Source organism: Lacerta agilis, chromosome 8, assembly GCF_009819535.1.
Source record: "Lacerta agilis isolate rLacAgi1 chromosome 8, rLacAgi1.pri, whole genome shotgun sequence".
NCBI classification, from domain to species: Eukaryota; Metazoa; Chordata; class Lepidosauria; order Squamata; family Lacertidae; genus Lacerta; species Lacerta agilis.
The window spans coordinates 25,010,344-25,028,457 of NC_046319.1; the positions used below are offsets into that span (position 1 = coordinate 25,010,344).

At 46.9% G+C, this 18,114-nt stretch overlaps 1 protein-coding gene across 5 annotated transcripts in view; it reads right to left on the minus strand.

The window, feature by feature from the left end:
- Positions 1 to 18,114, minus strand: part of PHC2 (polyhomeotic homolog 2) — a 56,659-nt gene that overhangs the window by 31,262 nt on the left and 7,283 nt on the right. For 4 of the 5 annotated variants that reach the window (XM_033156594.1, XM_033156592.1, XM_033156591.1 and 1 more), the window contains exon 2: positions 9,153 to 9,367. In XM_033156594.1, the coding sequence (XP_033012485.1) occupies positions 9,153 to 9,293 (141 nt within the window). In that variant the 5' untranslated portion in view covers positions 9,294 to 9,367. Of the gene's footprint in view, positions 1 to 4,244; positions 4,340 to 9,152; positions 9,368 to 18,114 lie in introns of those variants that run through there. The other variant, XM_033156595.1, reaches the window with a different exon arrangement.

Consider the following 18,114-nt stretch of genomic DNA (forward strand, 5'->3'; position numbering starts at 1 on the left):
CCTTTAGACTTCCCGTCCTCCCCTTCCATGGTTTCCATATCACCCTTGAATGCTACATATTTCACATATTCTATTCCATACATCCATTTTAACTTATTTATCTTAATAATGAATGCCGTCACTCATATTTCGAGTCCTGCTCGTGTTTTCATTTCGCTGTAGTTAGCTGTTTTAAATATTCAATAAAAGGTCTCCAGTCCTCAAGATTTTTTTACCCTTGTTTTGGTCTCTATAATCTTTTGCTGTTGATCTTGCTGGTTCTGCATACTGATCCACAGCCTTTCAAATGTGTTTGGGGGGGGGGGTTCCTGCAGCTGGCAAAAGCCGAGTTCTAAATATCATAATAACCATGGCATATTGAGTCACACCATTGGTCTATCTGAGCATTGTGGCCACCCTGACTGACAGCTGCTCTCTCAGGGGTCCCAGGCAGAGAGACAGACAGACAGAAACCTTTCCCAGCCCAGCAACCCAAGATCTTTTCAGAACTGGAAATGACTCCAGGGTGGGGAAAGTGTGCAACTCCACTGAGCTATGGGGACCCTCCCCAAAAGACTGTGTGTGCACCGGTGGGATGAGGAGTTAAGTGCAAACGCAGCTGTGGGCAAAACGGTTTCCCACCCCCACAGAAAAAATAAGGGGGGTGAATAGAGTCTGGGAAATTCAAGCCCCGGGGAAAGCATTACCACACCAGGCGTGAAAGCAGCATGTAATCTACATTCAAAGCAATTTGCCACATGGTGGAAAGAGAGGAGAGATGGAAAGAGAGGAGAGATCCATCCCATCCTTGTGGCCCTTCTCACTGTCACACATTGGGGGGGGGCACAAATCCCACCCCCTGGCCCTGCAAGCTAAAAGCTGGAGGCACTTTTATGCTCAGAAAGGATTTGTGCAGAGCATATTTAAGAATTATTAAACACACACATTGATTCAGTATAAAATTGCAAAACAAAAAGTATGAAAACAAAATTTGCCCCAGAAAGAGAACTTAGGCCTCATGTTGCTGTGGACTCAAAACTACTGCAAAGAAGAAAAAAACTCTCAAGTTATGTGCTTCTAAGAGTGAAGAAAACCTCATAAATCTCTGCACTGTTTTGTGGAATTCCATTTCTTACCTGCCTAATACAACCAAATTGCGGAATTTGGCTTTCCTGGTGTGTTTTTCTGCTTTTATCTTTCTCCATTATCTGCTCTACCTTTATTAGGAAAACGCAACCTCTGTATTGCTCCTGTATTACGTTTCGTAACATTTATTGTGTTATTTGTTGTTGTTTTGCAATTTCGAAGTTACGTTAATGAAAAACTACACACACACACACTAAAAAAACCACTAAGATCACTGATCCAGGAGGGCATTAGAACATTTAAGGCGAGCTCCAGCATTGAGCCCACAAATCTGATGGGTTCCAAAACCCTCCAGGTTTGTTCAGGGGGGTTGGGGCGGAAGAAGTAGGAGACACCCTGTTTGCAGAAGCAGGAAGTTTGCTCCACAAGCAAGACAGCACAGTAGGATCTCACCCAGAAATGCAAATCATCAAAACATTAAAACTGCAAAACAACAAAACCCTAATCAACTTCACATTTAAAGGGTAATCAACGATGATTTGAGTGCAACAGAAAACAGCAACCTTCTCACTGACACACATGGCAGAATATAAAAACAAGGATATTCACACTGGAGGGAGACCTATTTACTGAGCTGATAAATAAATCGAGACACTTGAAACTACAAAATTTGCAAACAGACTGGAATCCTCACACTTGCTCTATAAAACAGAAAGTGTGGGATATTCCCTCCTGTTAATAAAATTAAGAGTACCACCAACCTAAAGAAAAGTTTGCTACAGCTATGAAAATATGAAGCCAATGTACTCTGTGTGTCTGTGTGTGTGTCTTTGTGTCTCGATCAATATATAGCTACTGTATCTATATACAGAATGGCTTGAACTTGTATAAGCAAGATTCATGTTATTAATTATTATTACTATTTCCTTTTATCCTTCTTAACAGTTTATAGTTTGTCATAATAATGCAGATCCACTATCTTTTAAAATCTATCTATCTATCTATCTTGAGAATGACAGAATAAAGATTTGGACGAGTGTTTAAATACCTCATAGTACTGCCAAGCTTCTAGCAAAAGGAACAGTTTTTTTGGGAGGGGGGAGGTCAAAGGTTAACCGGCATCAGCAAGGGTCTTGAGAACTTTGACCTTGCAGAGAATTTCCAAGCTGCCTGCAAGGAACTAAATTCTCCATCCATCACTTCTGCCCTCTGCCAGCATTCATGGATACCCCAGGGAGTCTTAAGCAAACCTTTTGGGCACTCCCCACAGCCCCTTCCTTGCTGTGGGTGGGTGGGGGAACGGGACAGGGATGGACAATAGTGCTAAAGCAATAGAACAAAAAACAGTTCCATGGAAGCTTCTTTTTTTAAAAAAAAAGGAAGACTGGTGTGCACGAAAAACAAGCGCCCCAAGGAGCTCCAGTGGCACGGCTGACAGTTCTGGGGTGCAATGCCCAAAAGAGTGACAATATTTGAAGGTTTTGCCTTTAAAGCCATGGTCAGAGGCAGTAATGCTTTTGAATCCCAGTTTCTGGGAATCACGGGAGGGGGTGGGCACTGTTGTACTCAGGTCCTGCTTGTGGGCTTCCCAATTGGGGCGTCTGGTTGGCCACTGTGAGAACAGGATGCTTCTCCATCTATTTACAGAGGCTGCCTGACAGTGGCTGATTTGGGGCAGCACTATGGGATAGGGGGAGGCGCAGAGTTGAGCAAACAAAACAAGCTATTTCATCCCATCAAAACCTCTTTCCGGCTTTTCGCAATTTCACCTCCATATCTGCAGCTGCCGCCCACAAACCATCCTTTGCAGACAAAGAGGACAAGAAACTTGCCTCAAATATCAAACCAGAACAAAAACAAAGACCCTCGCTATGCTGAATTCTGAGCCAAGCAGCAGTCTCTCTGCTTTTTCAATGCAAAATGCACGCACCAAGTGGTAACTTAACTAGAGAGCCGAAGGTGCGAATGGGACATATTTCAACCAAGAAACACAGCCAAAGCTGGGGAGAGACTTTCCCAGCCTCCTCCCACCCCCCACCCTACCCCGGGGGTGTGATATACTTCACAAGTGACCCCCCCCCCACAAAACACAGGCACAAGCAAGCAGGCGGCAAAGCAGTAGACACAGCTACACAAACAACCTGGATCTTTAGCTCTGCAACAATAACAGTAATAAACCTTCCCCCACTGGAAGCATCAACATAAATGGCTTGGGGGACCATGATCTTTTCCCACCCTTATAACCCCACATCAAGGAAAGAATCACACGGGGGTCGCCCCTTTGGGTCCCTTCCAACTCTACAATGCTACAATTCCCACAAACACAATCTCTCCTGGCAAGATACAACAATGATTGGGTGGGAGGCAGAGTACATAGGAAACTGCCTTCTACTGAGCCAAACTGTTGGGTCCATCTAGCTCAGTACTGTCTACACTGACTGGCAGAGGCTGTCCGGGATTTCAGGTAGGGAATCTTTCCCACCTCTACCTGGAGATGCTGTTGGGGACGGAACCTGGGACCTTCTGCATGCAAAGCAGAGGCTCCATCACTGGGCTCCATCCCTTTCCCATTTGCAAGATATTGTGGAGCTTAAAATAGGAATGCCAATTCCCCCCCCCCCTCACATTTAGGGCACGGAGCTACTTCCCTGCAGCAATTGCAAGCCTGGGAAGGCAACAAAAACAAGGAAAGGGCTGAGGGGAGAACCTTTTCCCAGCATCTCCACCATCTTGTGGCAGAGAGTTCCATAGGATGGTGTGGCCTGGCATGAAAACACACAGACACACACACACACTTTTGTTCCTAGGACCTGGGAGAGACCAGGGTTCAAACCCCCACTTGGCCATGAAGTTCACTGGGTGTCGCCTCAGGGGCCAGTCCCCGCCTCTCTCAGCCAAAACCACCACATATGCCACCTTGAGCTCCTTGAGAAAAACAAACGGCCTATAAATGCAATAAAATAAATAAACTGACTCTCTTGGAGCATGCGGGGAATCACATTTGTGCTTCCAATGCTCGCCACCCCAAACTGGGAGATGCAGGACTCTGGCAGCTTCCAAGCCAAGGGAGGGGACCCCATTCCATCCTTCCCACACACACCCCACCACCACCCCAGAATCATGGAGTCTTCTGGGCAGAGAAGCTGTCGAAAGCTCTTGCGGAAAATGAGGGTACTTACGCCCCGTGGGGAAGACCCAGGACAGCTGGGCCTCTTCAAGGACTCCGGGATGAGAGGCCTCGGATGATGGGTGACCCAGGAGGGTGAAGAGGCAGGCAGACCCAGCAGCAAGAGCTAAGAGCTTCTTGGCACATGGAGGTCCTAACACACAGCTTTGGGGGGGACAATGATGCTGCAAGGACGAGGGAGTTCTCCTGCCCAGCCTCCTTGCTGCCATCCACGCCCCCAATTCCTCTGGCCCCAGATTTCCCCCGCTTTCCAGAGGCTGTCTCCAGGAAATCCCCGCCTCCCCGGGTGAAGACAAAGGTGACCCCTGGCCTTTGGCCTCCGACCCCCACGAGCAAGGGGGGGGCGGGGAGCTGGAGAGGCGGCCCAGGATAAAGTTTCCATTCGGCAGCTCGCAAGGATGCGGGAGAATCCGAAGCGCAGCTCACTTCCCACCCACCTCCAGCAGCAGCGTTGCCCAATCGCAAAGGAAATGCCCATTTTTTAGATTAAAGCAAAACCAAGGGTGGGGGTGGGGGGAGGGGGGCATCAAACCCACAGCATGGAAACAAAGAAGATCTCTGCTCAGGTGCAAAAAACGGGGGCATTTTAAAGAGAGACTGCAATCTGTTTTCCTTTAACAACACAGGTGTGTATCTAGACTAACTGGAACTGCACAAATTGGAGAAGGGTGAAATTGTATACAGTATTTAATCAGATCCTTTACAAACAACCACCAGATATAGATAGAGAGATGATAGATAGATAGATAGATAGATAGATAGATAGATAGATAGATAGATAGATATGCCGAGTTCCTACCCTTTTCCAGGTATTTTGTTTAATTGTATTAGGCAAGATGGACCCACCCTGGGTTCTTGGAGGGACCCCCTATAATTATGGTTCTACCCAACCCAAACAAAGATGTTGAACAAATGGACTCTTGCAGGCAAATCTCATTATTAAACGTAGATCCAAAGCTTTTTTCCCAACATCCTGGTTGAGAGACAGGCATTGCTTGCTCCCAGTTGCACACAGGAAGACCCAAATTGTTTCATCTGTAAACGAACAATCTCAAACGGATTTTTAATCCAAAACTTCAAAGCTAAGGAAAAAGCAGGCTCTCGTGTATTGGAAAATGAAGGGGAAAAAACAACACTATTGTTATTTTAAAAGGGGGTGGAGGACTTAAAAGCCTTGGAAGGTGGCCAACTCTACTTCACTGGAGGTTTTTAAGCAGAGTTTAGGTGGCCATCTGTCAGGGATTCTTTAGCTGTGATTCCTGCATTTCAGGGGGTTGGACTGAAGGGAGAGAATTCAATTCTCTAGTTTTATTGTCTATAGCTTGTAAGGCCTATAGGAGTTTTTTTTCTTCTGTATCAATATTCTACATGCTGTGTATAGGGTGAGTAGCTAAGAGGGCCCCTCATTCTGCATAGCATGGTCATCTCGACCCAAGCTGGCGTTAAACTTTTTGGCATGAAAAGCCCATTCCAATTAAAAGGCTTCGAAGTCCTGATGAGAGGGTCATCTTGACCCAAGAAGTCCTGGCACAGAAGCCCAGCTTTAATTAGTGTTCCTACTTTCGCTTTTGAGAGGCGCATTCACCCCCCTCTCTGGGAAGTTAGTCTGTTGCCTTCCTAAGGAGAGAAAAGGATCTCTCTCTCATTCTGGACTTTGAGCTGGATTTTTGGGCTGAAAATCTTCTTATTTAGAAAGGGAAGAGACCCTCTTTCTTCCTGAATACAGGTAGGTTTTCTTCTGAAAGATATTTTAAATTGATATTCATATGGCTGGCTTTAGAGCTGTCCGGAAGTGGAATTGCTACCAAGGAGAAACTCCTTGGTTGGAGGTCTTTAAGCAGAGGCTTGACAGCCATTTGTCAGGCATACTTTGATGGTGTTTCCTGCTTGGCAGAGGGTTGGACTGGATGGCCCTTGTGGTCTCTTCCAACCCTGTGATTCTATTCTATGATTCTATATTGATGTAAGTTCCCCCTTTTACCTTTTCTCTAGGTCCTTTTTCTTTAAGATAGTATTTTATTTTTTGAAAGCTGTCTTTGTGCTTAAGTGCAAACCTCCTTAATGTTTCCTTTTAAGTATACTGTATTGATGTAACCTAAGTACACTGTAAACTTTAGCCCCATTTATTTGATATTATTTTCTGGCTTTTATGTTTTTTATGTTATTGGTATAATGTTCAGTTTTTCTGTAGGTTCTCATTCCTTTTATTTGAAATTTAGTTTTTACCTGTTTGAGGCTCTCTTTGTGAAACTTATTTTTTTGTGTATATTCCCACTTCACTGGCATATCATTAATCAATGGAAAGCTGTAGGTCAGAAAGCCCCTTCCCGTGGAAGGTACAGAAATTGGCCAGAGATGTGAAGGGGATTGGATAATCCTTTGATGGGTGATCCTACCAATTAGAGGGAAAGGCAAAAAGTTTTAATTATAAGAGCCAGCCAAAGGGCAGACTGACCCATACCTTAAGAGTGAAAAGCTTTAACTTTCACCCAAGTAATGAACTCAGGGCTGTTCTGGCCAGGAGACAAGATGAGTCATTGAATAGGTGGCCTGGCACATGAAGACAGGCAAGCACCAGGAACTTGAGGCCAAAGTGACCTTTTGCTTTGATATTACAAATGGTGTGACGTGCATGAACTCATGAATTCATAATGAGGGGAGAGGGATTCTGAAGGGTATAAAAGCTGTATGTATCTTTTCGCCTGTTGTATTTCGCTGTGAATTATCACGCGGATGCCTTCTGCTGTCCTAGGCAGTCAGAATATAAATTCTTTCTCTATTTTATGTCTTCGGAGTCGTTATTGACCCCTTGTTCTCTCTCAACTCGTGGTGCAACGCGAACCCCAAGGTTAACGGAAATGGTCAGCCATGTAAAAAGGCTACAGGACTAGATGACCCTTGGGGGTACCTTCCAAGTCTACGATTCAACTATTTCATCTTACAGCAAACTGCCTTGTTAGATTTGGGCTGGGAAGTGCTTTACACATTAGCAAATTAATAATAATAATAATAATAATAATAATAATAGCAATAACAATAACAATAATAAATCCACAGCTGTTGCCAACCAACCAAAACTTCCAAACAACTAAATTAAAACTGGGAGGACAAAGCAAACAACACACACAGAGAGAGAGAAACGTGGCAGGTGACCCTCCTTCCAGGGCAGAACGTTTTGACCCATCGGCTGGCTTTTAGATGGTTCAGCCAGAGACTTGGCAGAACGACTTGCCCTAGGAGGAGGTTGCTCGTTACACTCCTGAACGAGTCCCTGCTCCAAGGAAGCCACCTCCCAACCAGGAGGCATGCTAAGATCGGCAGCTCATGAAGAAGAAAACCACAGCAGGCTTCTCTGAGGGTGGGTTATCTCCCAAATGTCCAACATTTGACAGTCATCAAGGCACGAGTCCCCTTTGGTCATTAATTTTGCATGGAGCATCAGCTGTTCTCTCAAGTCAGAGACAAACACACACACATACACTCAAGAGGTTACACGGGACTGCTCTCTGAGACCCACTAGGGGGCGATGCTGCCTCACTGATACCAGATAAAATTGATGCGAGAGGACCAGAGAGAACACACCAATATGCACAATTAAAAAAAAAAAAAATTCAGTTCAGACTCCATACATTACAGCACAGCCAATTCTGCAGTTCTTGGTGGTTCATTCATGGAAAGGCTTGATGAGTTCAAACTCGCCTTATTATCCCTTATCATAGCTGTCAACCCTCCCTGCTGTTTCCCAGTGCTATAATAAGGGAATTTCCGGCATAAAAGGGGAAAGGTTGAAAGCTATGTCATACACCCAGTATTTCTCCTGCAAGTTCCAAAGATCTCCACAGTCTGCTCTGCAGTAACTCAGAGCGGGCTTTTAGTGTGGCTGCCCCTGCCCTGTGGAATAGCATCCCACTAGCTGCACTTTCTGGAAACAGCTGAAGCTGTTTTTGTTCTGACCGGCTTTCCCAGCTGGAAAAAAGGGGTCTTTGCCACCAGTCTTGTTTTAAATGGATTATGTTGTTTTTGTGTTTCTAACTGTTCTTAAAATGCCTTATAGGTAAATCGCCTTGAGACAGTGGTTTAGAAAATGATTTAAAAATCAATCATAATAAATAAGACTAATGAGGATGGCAACAACAACAACAGGAGTCAACAGCCCAGATTTTCCTTGATATTGTGTGTGTGTGTGTGTGTGTGAAAGTAAATAGGCATTGCATAGGCCTCCCGAATGGGAGTCAGGTTGCCAAGCTGCAAGGACTCCATTAGCCTAACCCATCAGGGACGTTCTTGCATTCGAACAGCCCCAAATGGCCCAGGCTGCCTATGCTTGCACATCCTCCCACATCTGCAAGAGGCAGCATGGTGTAGTGGTTAGAGTGCTGGGACAGGACCCAGGAGAGACCGGGGTTCAGATCAAGAACAAGGGGCAGGGCAGGGCAACCAAGTACTTTGCCTGGAGATACATGGGGGGTAAAGGTGGCGTATTAATCTAATGTAAATAAGAGTCAATGTTGTGGCTAGTAAGTTGGACCCGGGAGAGCAGGGTTCAAATCCCCACTCATAGGCCGTGAATCTCCCTGGGTGCAACCTTGGGGGCCAGTTGCTGACCTCCCAAACTAACCTACCTCACAGGGTTGTTGTGAGGATTGAATGAAGAAAGGGAGCGAAGGGCAAAATGGAGACGGGGGAGAAAAGGTGGGATATAAATGTAATACAATACAATACAATACAATACAATACAATACAATACAATACAATACAATACAATATGCACAACTCCTCAGCTGGATCAGACACAAAGGCAAGCAGGGAGTGGATTATTCTGGTTCAAGCCTGGGGCACCTCCTCCCCATCTTCCTTAGCTCCTCCTAACAGGAGGGCCTTTCTGCCCTCTTCCACTTACCTGAACGGTCTGGCGATCGGGGATCCCTCCGTACACAGAGATTTGTGGCCCTGCCTGGCGTCCATTGCTGGTGGCCGTGCCTGCCGTGGCGCTGCTGGTCGGAGGGGGGGCTGGCAGCTGCTCGTTCTCCATGGTAACCATCCAGGGCACCCGAGAGGCGGCAGAGGGCGGGCGGAGGCCAAGATGGCGGGGTGCAAGTGGCCAGCCGGCTACAGCTGTGAGGAGATGGAAAAAGAAGGTTACCAGAGGATCCACCCTGAGAGCAATGCTCACCTCATAAGAACGTCAGAGGAACCTGCTGGATCAGGCCAATGCCCCACCCCCCAGTCCAACATCCTGTTCTCACAGCTGTCGACCAGATGCCTGTGAGAAACCAGCAAGCAGGGCCCAAGGACAAAGGCACTCTCTCCTCCTGTGGTTTCCAGTAACTGGGATTCAGAAGCATGGCTGCCTCTGACTATGAAGAGCTGAGCATAGCCATTACGGCTAATAGCCATCGACAGCCCTCTCCCTCCATGCATTTGCCCAATCCTCTTTTAAAGCCATCCAGGTTGGTGACTGTCCCTGTGGCAGTGAGTTCCACAGTTTATGCGCTGCGTGACGAAGTCCTTTCCTTTATCAGCCCCAAATCTTCCAACGTTCAGCTTTGTTGGATGTCTGTGAATTTTAGTGTTATGAGTGAGGGAAGGAAATAAATGTTCGCCTGTCTGTTTGCTCCATGCCATGTATCATTTTTAAAGCTTCTGCGATGTTGCCGCCTCTTCCTCGCCTTTTCTCTAAACTAAAAAGCCCCAAATGCCACAACCTTTCCTCATAGGGGAGTCGCTCCCCAACCACTTGAAAATTTCGGTGGCCCTTTTCTGAACCTTTTCCAACTCTACAATAATTCTGAGGTGAGGCGGCCAGAACCGTACACAGTATTATTCCAAATACGGTCTCGCCATAGATTTGTGTAATGGCGTTGTGATATTGGCACTTTAGTTTTCAATTCCTTTCCTGATAAACCCTAGCATGGAATTTGCCTTTTCCCCAGTGGCCACACACTAGGCCAACATATTTGCTGAATAATATGAAAGAGGCAACACGTAGGCCGATGAATAATGGGCACAATTAAATCTTTATCATTTGCAGAGAAGTAATAATAGCTGTACAATCTGAGTAACTGAATACATCCGGTGAGACAGCATTCCGGATAAATACACTGTTTCGACGTGGTCTCCTTCAGTATATAGCTTAATGTACACACATCTTCTTTGGAGCAGTGGTCATACCCGTATGTAACCACTACATATTCGCTGAGCTATCTACTACCTCAGCGATGGTGTTGACAGAAGATTTGTGCTCCAAGGCACAGCAGTCAGGGGCCAGCCCTCCAGAGCTCCTGGCTTGCCCCTCAGAGCTCTCGCCAAACCCCTCCATGGCCAAGCCTTGCACCCTCCTTGAGTTGTTTTGCCTGACTGGAATATGTCCTTGCACTTTGACAATGCCTCTTGCTTGCCTGGAGGGGACACAGATGTGGGAGTCCTGAGAACTAGCCGGCTACGCAAAGGTAAAAATTCACAATTGCTGATCAGCCTATTTTTGCCCCTGCCCCCCATTCCCCGGCATGTGGACCCCCGGAAGGCCGACCAGAAGGTAATCCTGCCCTCGGGCTGCAGAGCTTCCCCGCACCGCTGGAGTGAAGTTTCTGGTCCCAACCATTTACGAAGCTGGTTGAGCAGCTTAGGGCACACAGCCATAAGGGAGGTTCCAGAAGGACGACGGATAAATTCATAGAATCACAGAGTTGGAAGGGACCCCCAAGGGTCATCCAGTCCAACCCCCTGCAATCACAGCTAAAGAATTACTGACAGGTGGCCATCCAGCCTCTGTTTTAATACCCGGCTTCCGAGCGAGTCCGTTGAACAGCTCTTACCCTCAGAAAGTTCTTCCAAGCGTTTAGTCGGACTCTCCTTTCTTGTAATTTGATTTGAATCCTGCCCTTTGGGAGCAGCAGAAAACAAGTTTGCTCCTCCTTCCATGGGACAGCCCTCCAGATATTTGAAGATGGCTATCATATCACATCTCAGTCCCCTCTTCTTCTTCTTCTTCTTCAACTCCCTCAACCGTTCCTCATAAGGCTTTGGGTTTTGATACGCTTCCAGTGGTAAAATACTTTAGAAAGTGCACAGATGCAACGGCAGTTTGGAAAACAGGTAAGGTGGGGAAATGGTTTGCAATGAGGTGACCGATTTTCTTTCCGCAAAAACACTCTGCTCGAACTGCCAGCTGCCCTAGGGCTGCAAAAACTGAAAGTGAGCACATTCTGCCTTATTTCTTAATATAAGTACAGAGTTTTGAAATTTTCAAAATATTTAAATAATACAGGTTTTAGCACCCATATTAGGGCAAAACCTTTGTGAGGCCAAACAAAATTCCGTGAAATAAAGCAGGAAGAATTCTTTATCAGGCTAGCTAGTTTCTTTTAAAAGTTGCTGGTAGAGGGGAGGCTATTGGTGCTAGCTGAGCCATTACTGTATGCATCCGGAAGCACTTCATAATAATAAATAAATTTTAAAAGATAGGACTGGTTCACTGAAGCCTTCTGCATGCACACACACACTAGGGTCCGGACATATGGCAACACATGTCAGAAGTGTAATTTTTGGTGAATTTTCTTAAAAACAGCTCAAAAACTTCAAATTTTGGGCAAAAGATTTTTGTCTGAGTTTTCACTTTTTGAAATATGCCAACCCTAACACATACAATATCTTATCTGAAGAAGTGTGTATGCACACGAAAGCTCATACCAAGAACAAACGTAGTTGGTCTCTAAGGTGCTACTGGAAGGAATTTTTTGTTTTGTTTTGTTTTGACTATGGCAGACCAACACGGCTACCTACCTGTAACTGAAACATACAATATCTGTTTGATAGTAAATCTGTTTAGGATCGCAGCCTGACACATCTAATATTCTGGGCACACCATGTCTCATTTTCCTCCCATTTATAATTGCTTATTACTAACACAGGTAAAATGTCCCTAAGCAATTAAAAAAAAACTTTTTTAAAGAAAACATAAAACCATAAGAAAAAAAGAAAAACGCATGACAATTAAAAATAATAACAAAATACCAAAGTAAAAAAAAACAGACCCAGTAAACAGCAAAATGAATCCAGCAGCAAAATGCATCATTCAGAAACTCATCTTAATCTGTCCGATGCCTGGGAGAAGTATGTTTGCTTTGCTTTGCTTTACTTTACTTTTTACTTAGGGTCAAAACATCCCTAAAAGCCTGTTAGTTAGACCTCAAGATTCACACAAAGTACAGCACAGACCAATGGAATACGACAGTGAGGAAGGAAATTGTACAAACAATTATAGGGGGAAAAGGAAGGAAGGAATGAAATGGTATAACCTCACCTGCCCCTTGTGGAGAGGGGCTTAGCTATGACCTTTAACACCTAGAAGTTTTTTGGGGTTTTGGGTTTTTTTTTAAAAGTCTTTTATAAGGAAGAAAAAGAGGAGATTATGGTAATAAGGTCTTTGCCCATAACTGGAGTGAAAGATATAGTGGAGTAGGAAAACTCTGGCAAACCGTAAAACATGACGCAGAGGAAGCTGCCTCATCGTCCCTTCAGCCGACCTAGCTGTTCTAGCCTTCCCCAGCCTAGTGCCCTCCAAAAGCTTTGAGGTAGCGTTGCATAGTGGTGAGAGTGTTGGACTAGGACCTGGGAGGCCAGGCTTCAAATCCACACTCACTAGGGTTGCCGTATTTCAAAATGTGAAAATCCAGACACAAAAGTTGTTTTGTGTGGTGTTTTTTTTGTTTTTTGCAAAGTTGTTTTGCAAAATCTCAAAAAAAAAGAAAAAGGTTTTGAGCTATTTTTAAGGAAATTCGCCCAAACCTCCAACATGGGTTGCCATATACCTGGACACTGTTTCCGATTGCCATATTCCAGCTACGTCCGGAAAATTCCGGGCGTATGGAAACCCTACCTCACAAAACTGTTGTGAAGATAAAATGGGAGGTGAGAGAGAAGAGTTGAGATCCCTGCATTGCAGGGGGTTGGACTACATGGCCCTTGGGGTCCCTTCCAACTCTACAATTCTGTGATTCTATTAACTACGCAAGCTCCTTGGGGGAAAGGTGGAACATAAATGTAGTGAAATTAGTAAATGAAAAAAAAGACCCTGCTATTTATCTGCAGCATCTGTTACTCTGAGGTAGACTGCATCATTGCTCAGAGTCACTGACAGATGCCTCCTCTGAGAGTCTATCCTTTCCTTTCACAGCTGCCACAGCTACTTCTAGTAGCAGTGAGTTCCACAAGTTCATTACACTTCTTAATTCTCTTTCTCCCTCCCCCTGCCTTTACTTCTAAATCTAGTCGTTGCAGATCTTCATCTCCAAGCCTCCTGACCTGCCATCCACAAGCCCCGTTTTAAGACCTCCAGCGATCACTTTCCTCCATCCCAGATATCCACGTGGGTGGAAATAACACAATCATCTAGCACGTGAAAGCCTAGGAGCCCACTGGAATCCCGCTGCCTGTACACTGCCTGCAAAATTCTACTCTGCGACCTTGAGGTCTAGAAACCTGCACTGTCCAATGAGGAAACCCGCCAGGAACCTAACTGTTTCAGGGCAAGCGCACCAAGTAAGCACAGTCCCCGTCCACAACAGCTTGCTGTCATGTGCGCCAAAAAATAGCCTTGAAAGCCAACAGCACAACCTCTTCCCCAAGTTCACAGTCCACCTCCACAGGCTCTCTGCACCTACCTCCAGGCTACCGGGATTTGTGGCGCAAGCCGGAAGGCATGCACAGTCTTCAAGGGGGTGGCAGGACCCTGCCCAGGGGTCCCCAGCCTCAGCTCCTCGCTCTGCTCCTTCAATCCTCAACATCCCCCGAAACAGACAAGAGCATCCTCTCCGCAGACCTGGACATGCAGAGCAGGCTTGGAAAAGGACCGTTTTATGCACCCTGGTAGTGGGGCACAGCCTGAAGCTAAGAGGCGCGCATCAATGTACAGCTCCCGGCGGCAGGAGAAGCGCCACCCGCTCTGCTGTCAGTGGATGTCATTTTGGGGAACCGTGTGCCCGAGATCTCCTCCTGCCGATATGCCTTTGTTCCGCTACCTCCCCCCCCACCCCTTTGCACAGCCCAGCAATCGCACAGATACTCCAGGGTTGGGAGAGAGGGGGGGAGAGAGAGAGATAAAGAAGAGAGCCTAATTTCCTGATGATTATGATGTCGCTTAGCAACCACCAATCAGGGCCTCGCCGTTTTGCCTGCAGTATTTCATGCAAATAGTTTCAGGGGGCTAGTGGCATGCGCACGTTCCTTTTAATCTCAAAGGGTCAGCCAAGCGGCTTAGCATGACTCCCAAGGGACACGTTAAGAGACTGATACGAGCCTGGGGTGTGTGTGCGGAAAGACAAGAGTGCCCACCTCGCCCAGGAGCTTCCCGACGCAGGGAGGACCATGGACCAAGCTCAAGGTAGGCACAACCGCGCCGCGGAAAGGTGGGAAGAGAAGGGGTGTCCCCGCAGTGGCCGCAATCTATCCCGGTCCAGCTGGCAACATCTTGGGGCATGGGCACAGAAACCCACTTCTGCCAACAAAGGGAGGGGACCTCTCTAAGTTCCAAGAGCCTCCCTGAGCAAAAGATTAAGATGTTAAAGTATTCACACACACAGGCTTTGCCAGCGCAAACTAAAACATTAACTCGGAGAAAACCAAGCCAAGCTTTATGAAGAACAGTGGAGGGAGTTGGGAGATAAGGTAAAGGTAAAGGGACCCCTAACCATTAGGTCCAGTCGTGTCCGACTCTGGGGTTGTGGCGCTCATCTCGCGTTACTGGCCGAGGGAGCCGGCGTACAGCTTCCGGGTCATGTGGCCAGCATGACAAAGACGCTTCTGGCGAACCAGAGCAGCGCACAAAACCGCTGTTTACCTTCCCGCCGGAGCGGTACCTATTTATCTACTTGCACTTTTGACGTGCTTTCGAACTGCTAGGTGGGCAGGAGCTGGGACCTTGCAACGGGAGCTCACCCCATTGTGGGGATTCGAACCGCAGACCTTCTGATCAGCAAGCCCTAGGCTCTGTGGTTTAACCCACAGTGCCACCCGTGGGAGACAGCCGTCTTCAAATATCTGAAGGGCTGTCCCATGGACGATGGAGCAAGCTTCTTTTCTGCTGCTCGCAAAGGACAGGACCTGAGTGAGTCGATTCAGATTACGAGAGAGGAGATTCCGACTCTAGACATTAGTATTAACTTTCTGAGGGTAAGAGCTGTTCAGCAGCAAAACGGACTGTGTTGGAAGGTGCTAGATTCTCCTTCACTGGAGGTTTTTAATCAGAGGTTTGATGGCCACCTGTCTCGGATTATTGAGCTGTGATTCCTGCTTTGCAGAGGGTTGGACTAGGTGAACCACTCTACATTCTATGATTCTACAAAATTCGGGAACCTGTATTTGATTTCACAAAAGAAAGCAGCAGCTTGACCAAACTGAACCCCAAACTCTCTGAACACTGAAAAGAAGTCTGATTCAGCAACCTCTTTTGCTTTGGAGTTTTCACTGGGTCTTGAATCCAGACTGCCTTGAGTAGAACCTTAAGGTCTAGAAACTTGAGTGGCTCTTTTAAAAAAGAAAGTGGGGGGAAAATACTACCTATCAGAAAATTGAATTCTGTGCTTGCCATTATATTTAGTGTTTGTGTGTCCACACTGCAGCCTTGAGAAAGTAAGAAGAGTCTGATGGAATAGTAGGCCATTGGCCCATCTAATCCAGATCGTTCTCACAGTGGCCAACCAGATGCCCCAGGGGGAAACCTGCAAGCAGGACCCGAACACAAGACCGCTCTCCCCTCCTGTGGTTTCCAACAACTGGTCTTTGGAAGCATGGCTGCCTCTAACCGTGGAGGCAGAGCATAGCTATCAAGGAGCCCTCAGTTTCTCTCTCCTCCATGAATTTTCCTGATCTTCTTCTGAAACCATCCAAGCCTTGGCTATTGGGGAGGTTTCTCCAAACCACACCCTTGGTCATGCCTTCTTGAAACCCCCAGGAGAAAATAAAGGCAATCACCGCGGAGGAGGAGGAGGAACCCTCCTACACGAGGGGAGGGGAAGGGGCAATGAACTCATATCACTCAAATATGAGGCACTCAAGCGTTCCCCCTGGCCCCCCCTCCAGTGGGCCCATTTATCCTCCCCTAATTGTTCCGTTTTCATTGCTGGCGCCGCCTCAAAAGGACTTCCATTAGCCAGCCCTGGTCAATGGTGCCCGTAGGATCCCCTATCGATCGGAAGGCGCCATCGATTTCCACCAGGCTACTTAGCATATAAATTAGCCATTTCTGGGAGGGCGGGGGTGGGCGAGGAGAAAGTATTCAGCACAAATTAATTTGAGTTTGGTAGCCCTTAAAAAACACAAACACCGAATCCCACCTGCAAAAGCATCAAAAAACACATGTGGGGTGGAGGAAGTCGGGGATAATGGGAACTATATTACAATGGCACCTGGGGGGGGCTGGAGATTCCCCACCTTTTGGAGTGAGATCCAAGGTCCATCTAGTCCAATATCCCAAGTCCCACTGTGCTTCCAACCAAATGTTCTTGTCCTGAGAAGCTCACAAACGCAGCACAAAAGCAAGAGCTCACTTGGTGCTGACAACATCAAGGTTGCAGTGCTGATCCCCGTAAAGGATGGGGGCATATTCTTGCCTTGCAACTAGTGTCCCTTCCATCTCTATGACTCTATGAGAACTCTCTGCCCTCCAACCACTGGTACCCCAAGAGCAGCACGGTCAGAAAACCTGGAAGTTCAGCTTAGCTAGTGTGGGCTGGTAGCCGTGGAAAAGCCCATAAAGTAGCTCAACCCCATTTTCATGTCATCTTTAGAAACCTGACATCACCACAGCTTAGGACGGCGAGTTCCACAGGTTAATTTCCTGCCATGCAAAGAAGTCTGCCCCGAATCTATTGCTTGCATGGTGTGCTGGAGTTCTGGTTATCAAGAGCGAGGGAGGGAAGGGTTTCACTTCCTGCACTCCCAGGAAAATCCACCTGATCAACTCTTAATAGGTCTTCCTCCGCTTTCTCACTAGTTTAACAAACCAGCACTTCCGCCTTCCCTCACTGAAGTAAGAGGACCACCAAGGCTAAATGATGGACAGGACCTTCAGAAGACCAGGCCTAAGGGGACCCATCTAGTTCAGCATCCTGTTCTCACACTGACCAACCAGACACCAGACACGCAAGAGCCCTCTCCCCTTCTGCAGGTTCCAGTAACAGGTATTCAGAAGCATAACTGCCTCTGGACTGCGAAGGCGGAATCACAGACTTGTAGAGTTGGAAAGGAACGGTGGGGGATCATCTAGTCCAACCCCCTGCAATGCAGGAATCTTTCACCCAACCTGGGGCTCAAACCCACGACCCTGAGATTAAGAGCCTCATGCACTACCAACTAAGCTATCCCTCAGGGCAGAGCATAGCCACCCTGGCTAGTAACCATTGACAAATGTGTCCCGTCCTCTTTTAAAGCCACCCAGGTTGATTGACATCACTACCTCCAGTGGGAGGGAGTTCCACAGTTAAACGATGTACTGCATGAAGAAGGGCTTTCTTATATCTGCCCTGAATCTCCCAACATCCAGTTTCATTGGATGTCCATGCATTGTTTTATACAATCCTATCATGGCACCTCTTATTCACCCAGCTCAGTGCTGAGCCCCTCCTTTATATGCGGAAGGTGCCGATTCAACCCCCAGCATCTCCAGGTAGGGCGGAGAGACGCCCTCCCCAAACCCTGACTAGTCATGGCCAGTCAGTGTAGACAAAGCTGAGCTGGTCTGGCTCGCTTTAAGGCAACTACCTCTTCAAAACCAGCTCTTTGATTCAAAACCATGAGGACTAGGACCTTAGCTTAACTTTGGAAGAAGGACCACCGCTCTCCACTTGCTTTGCACTTTGAAGCTC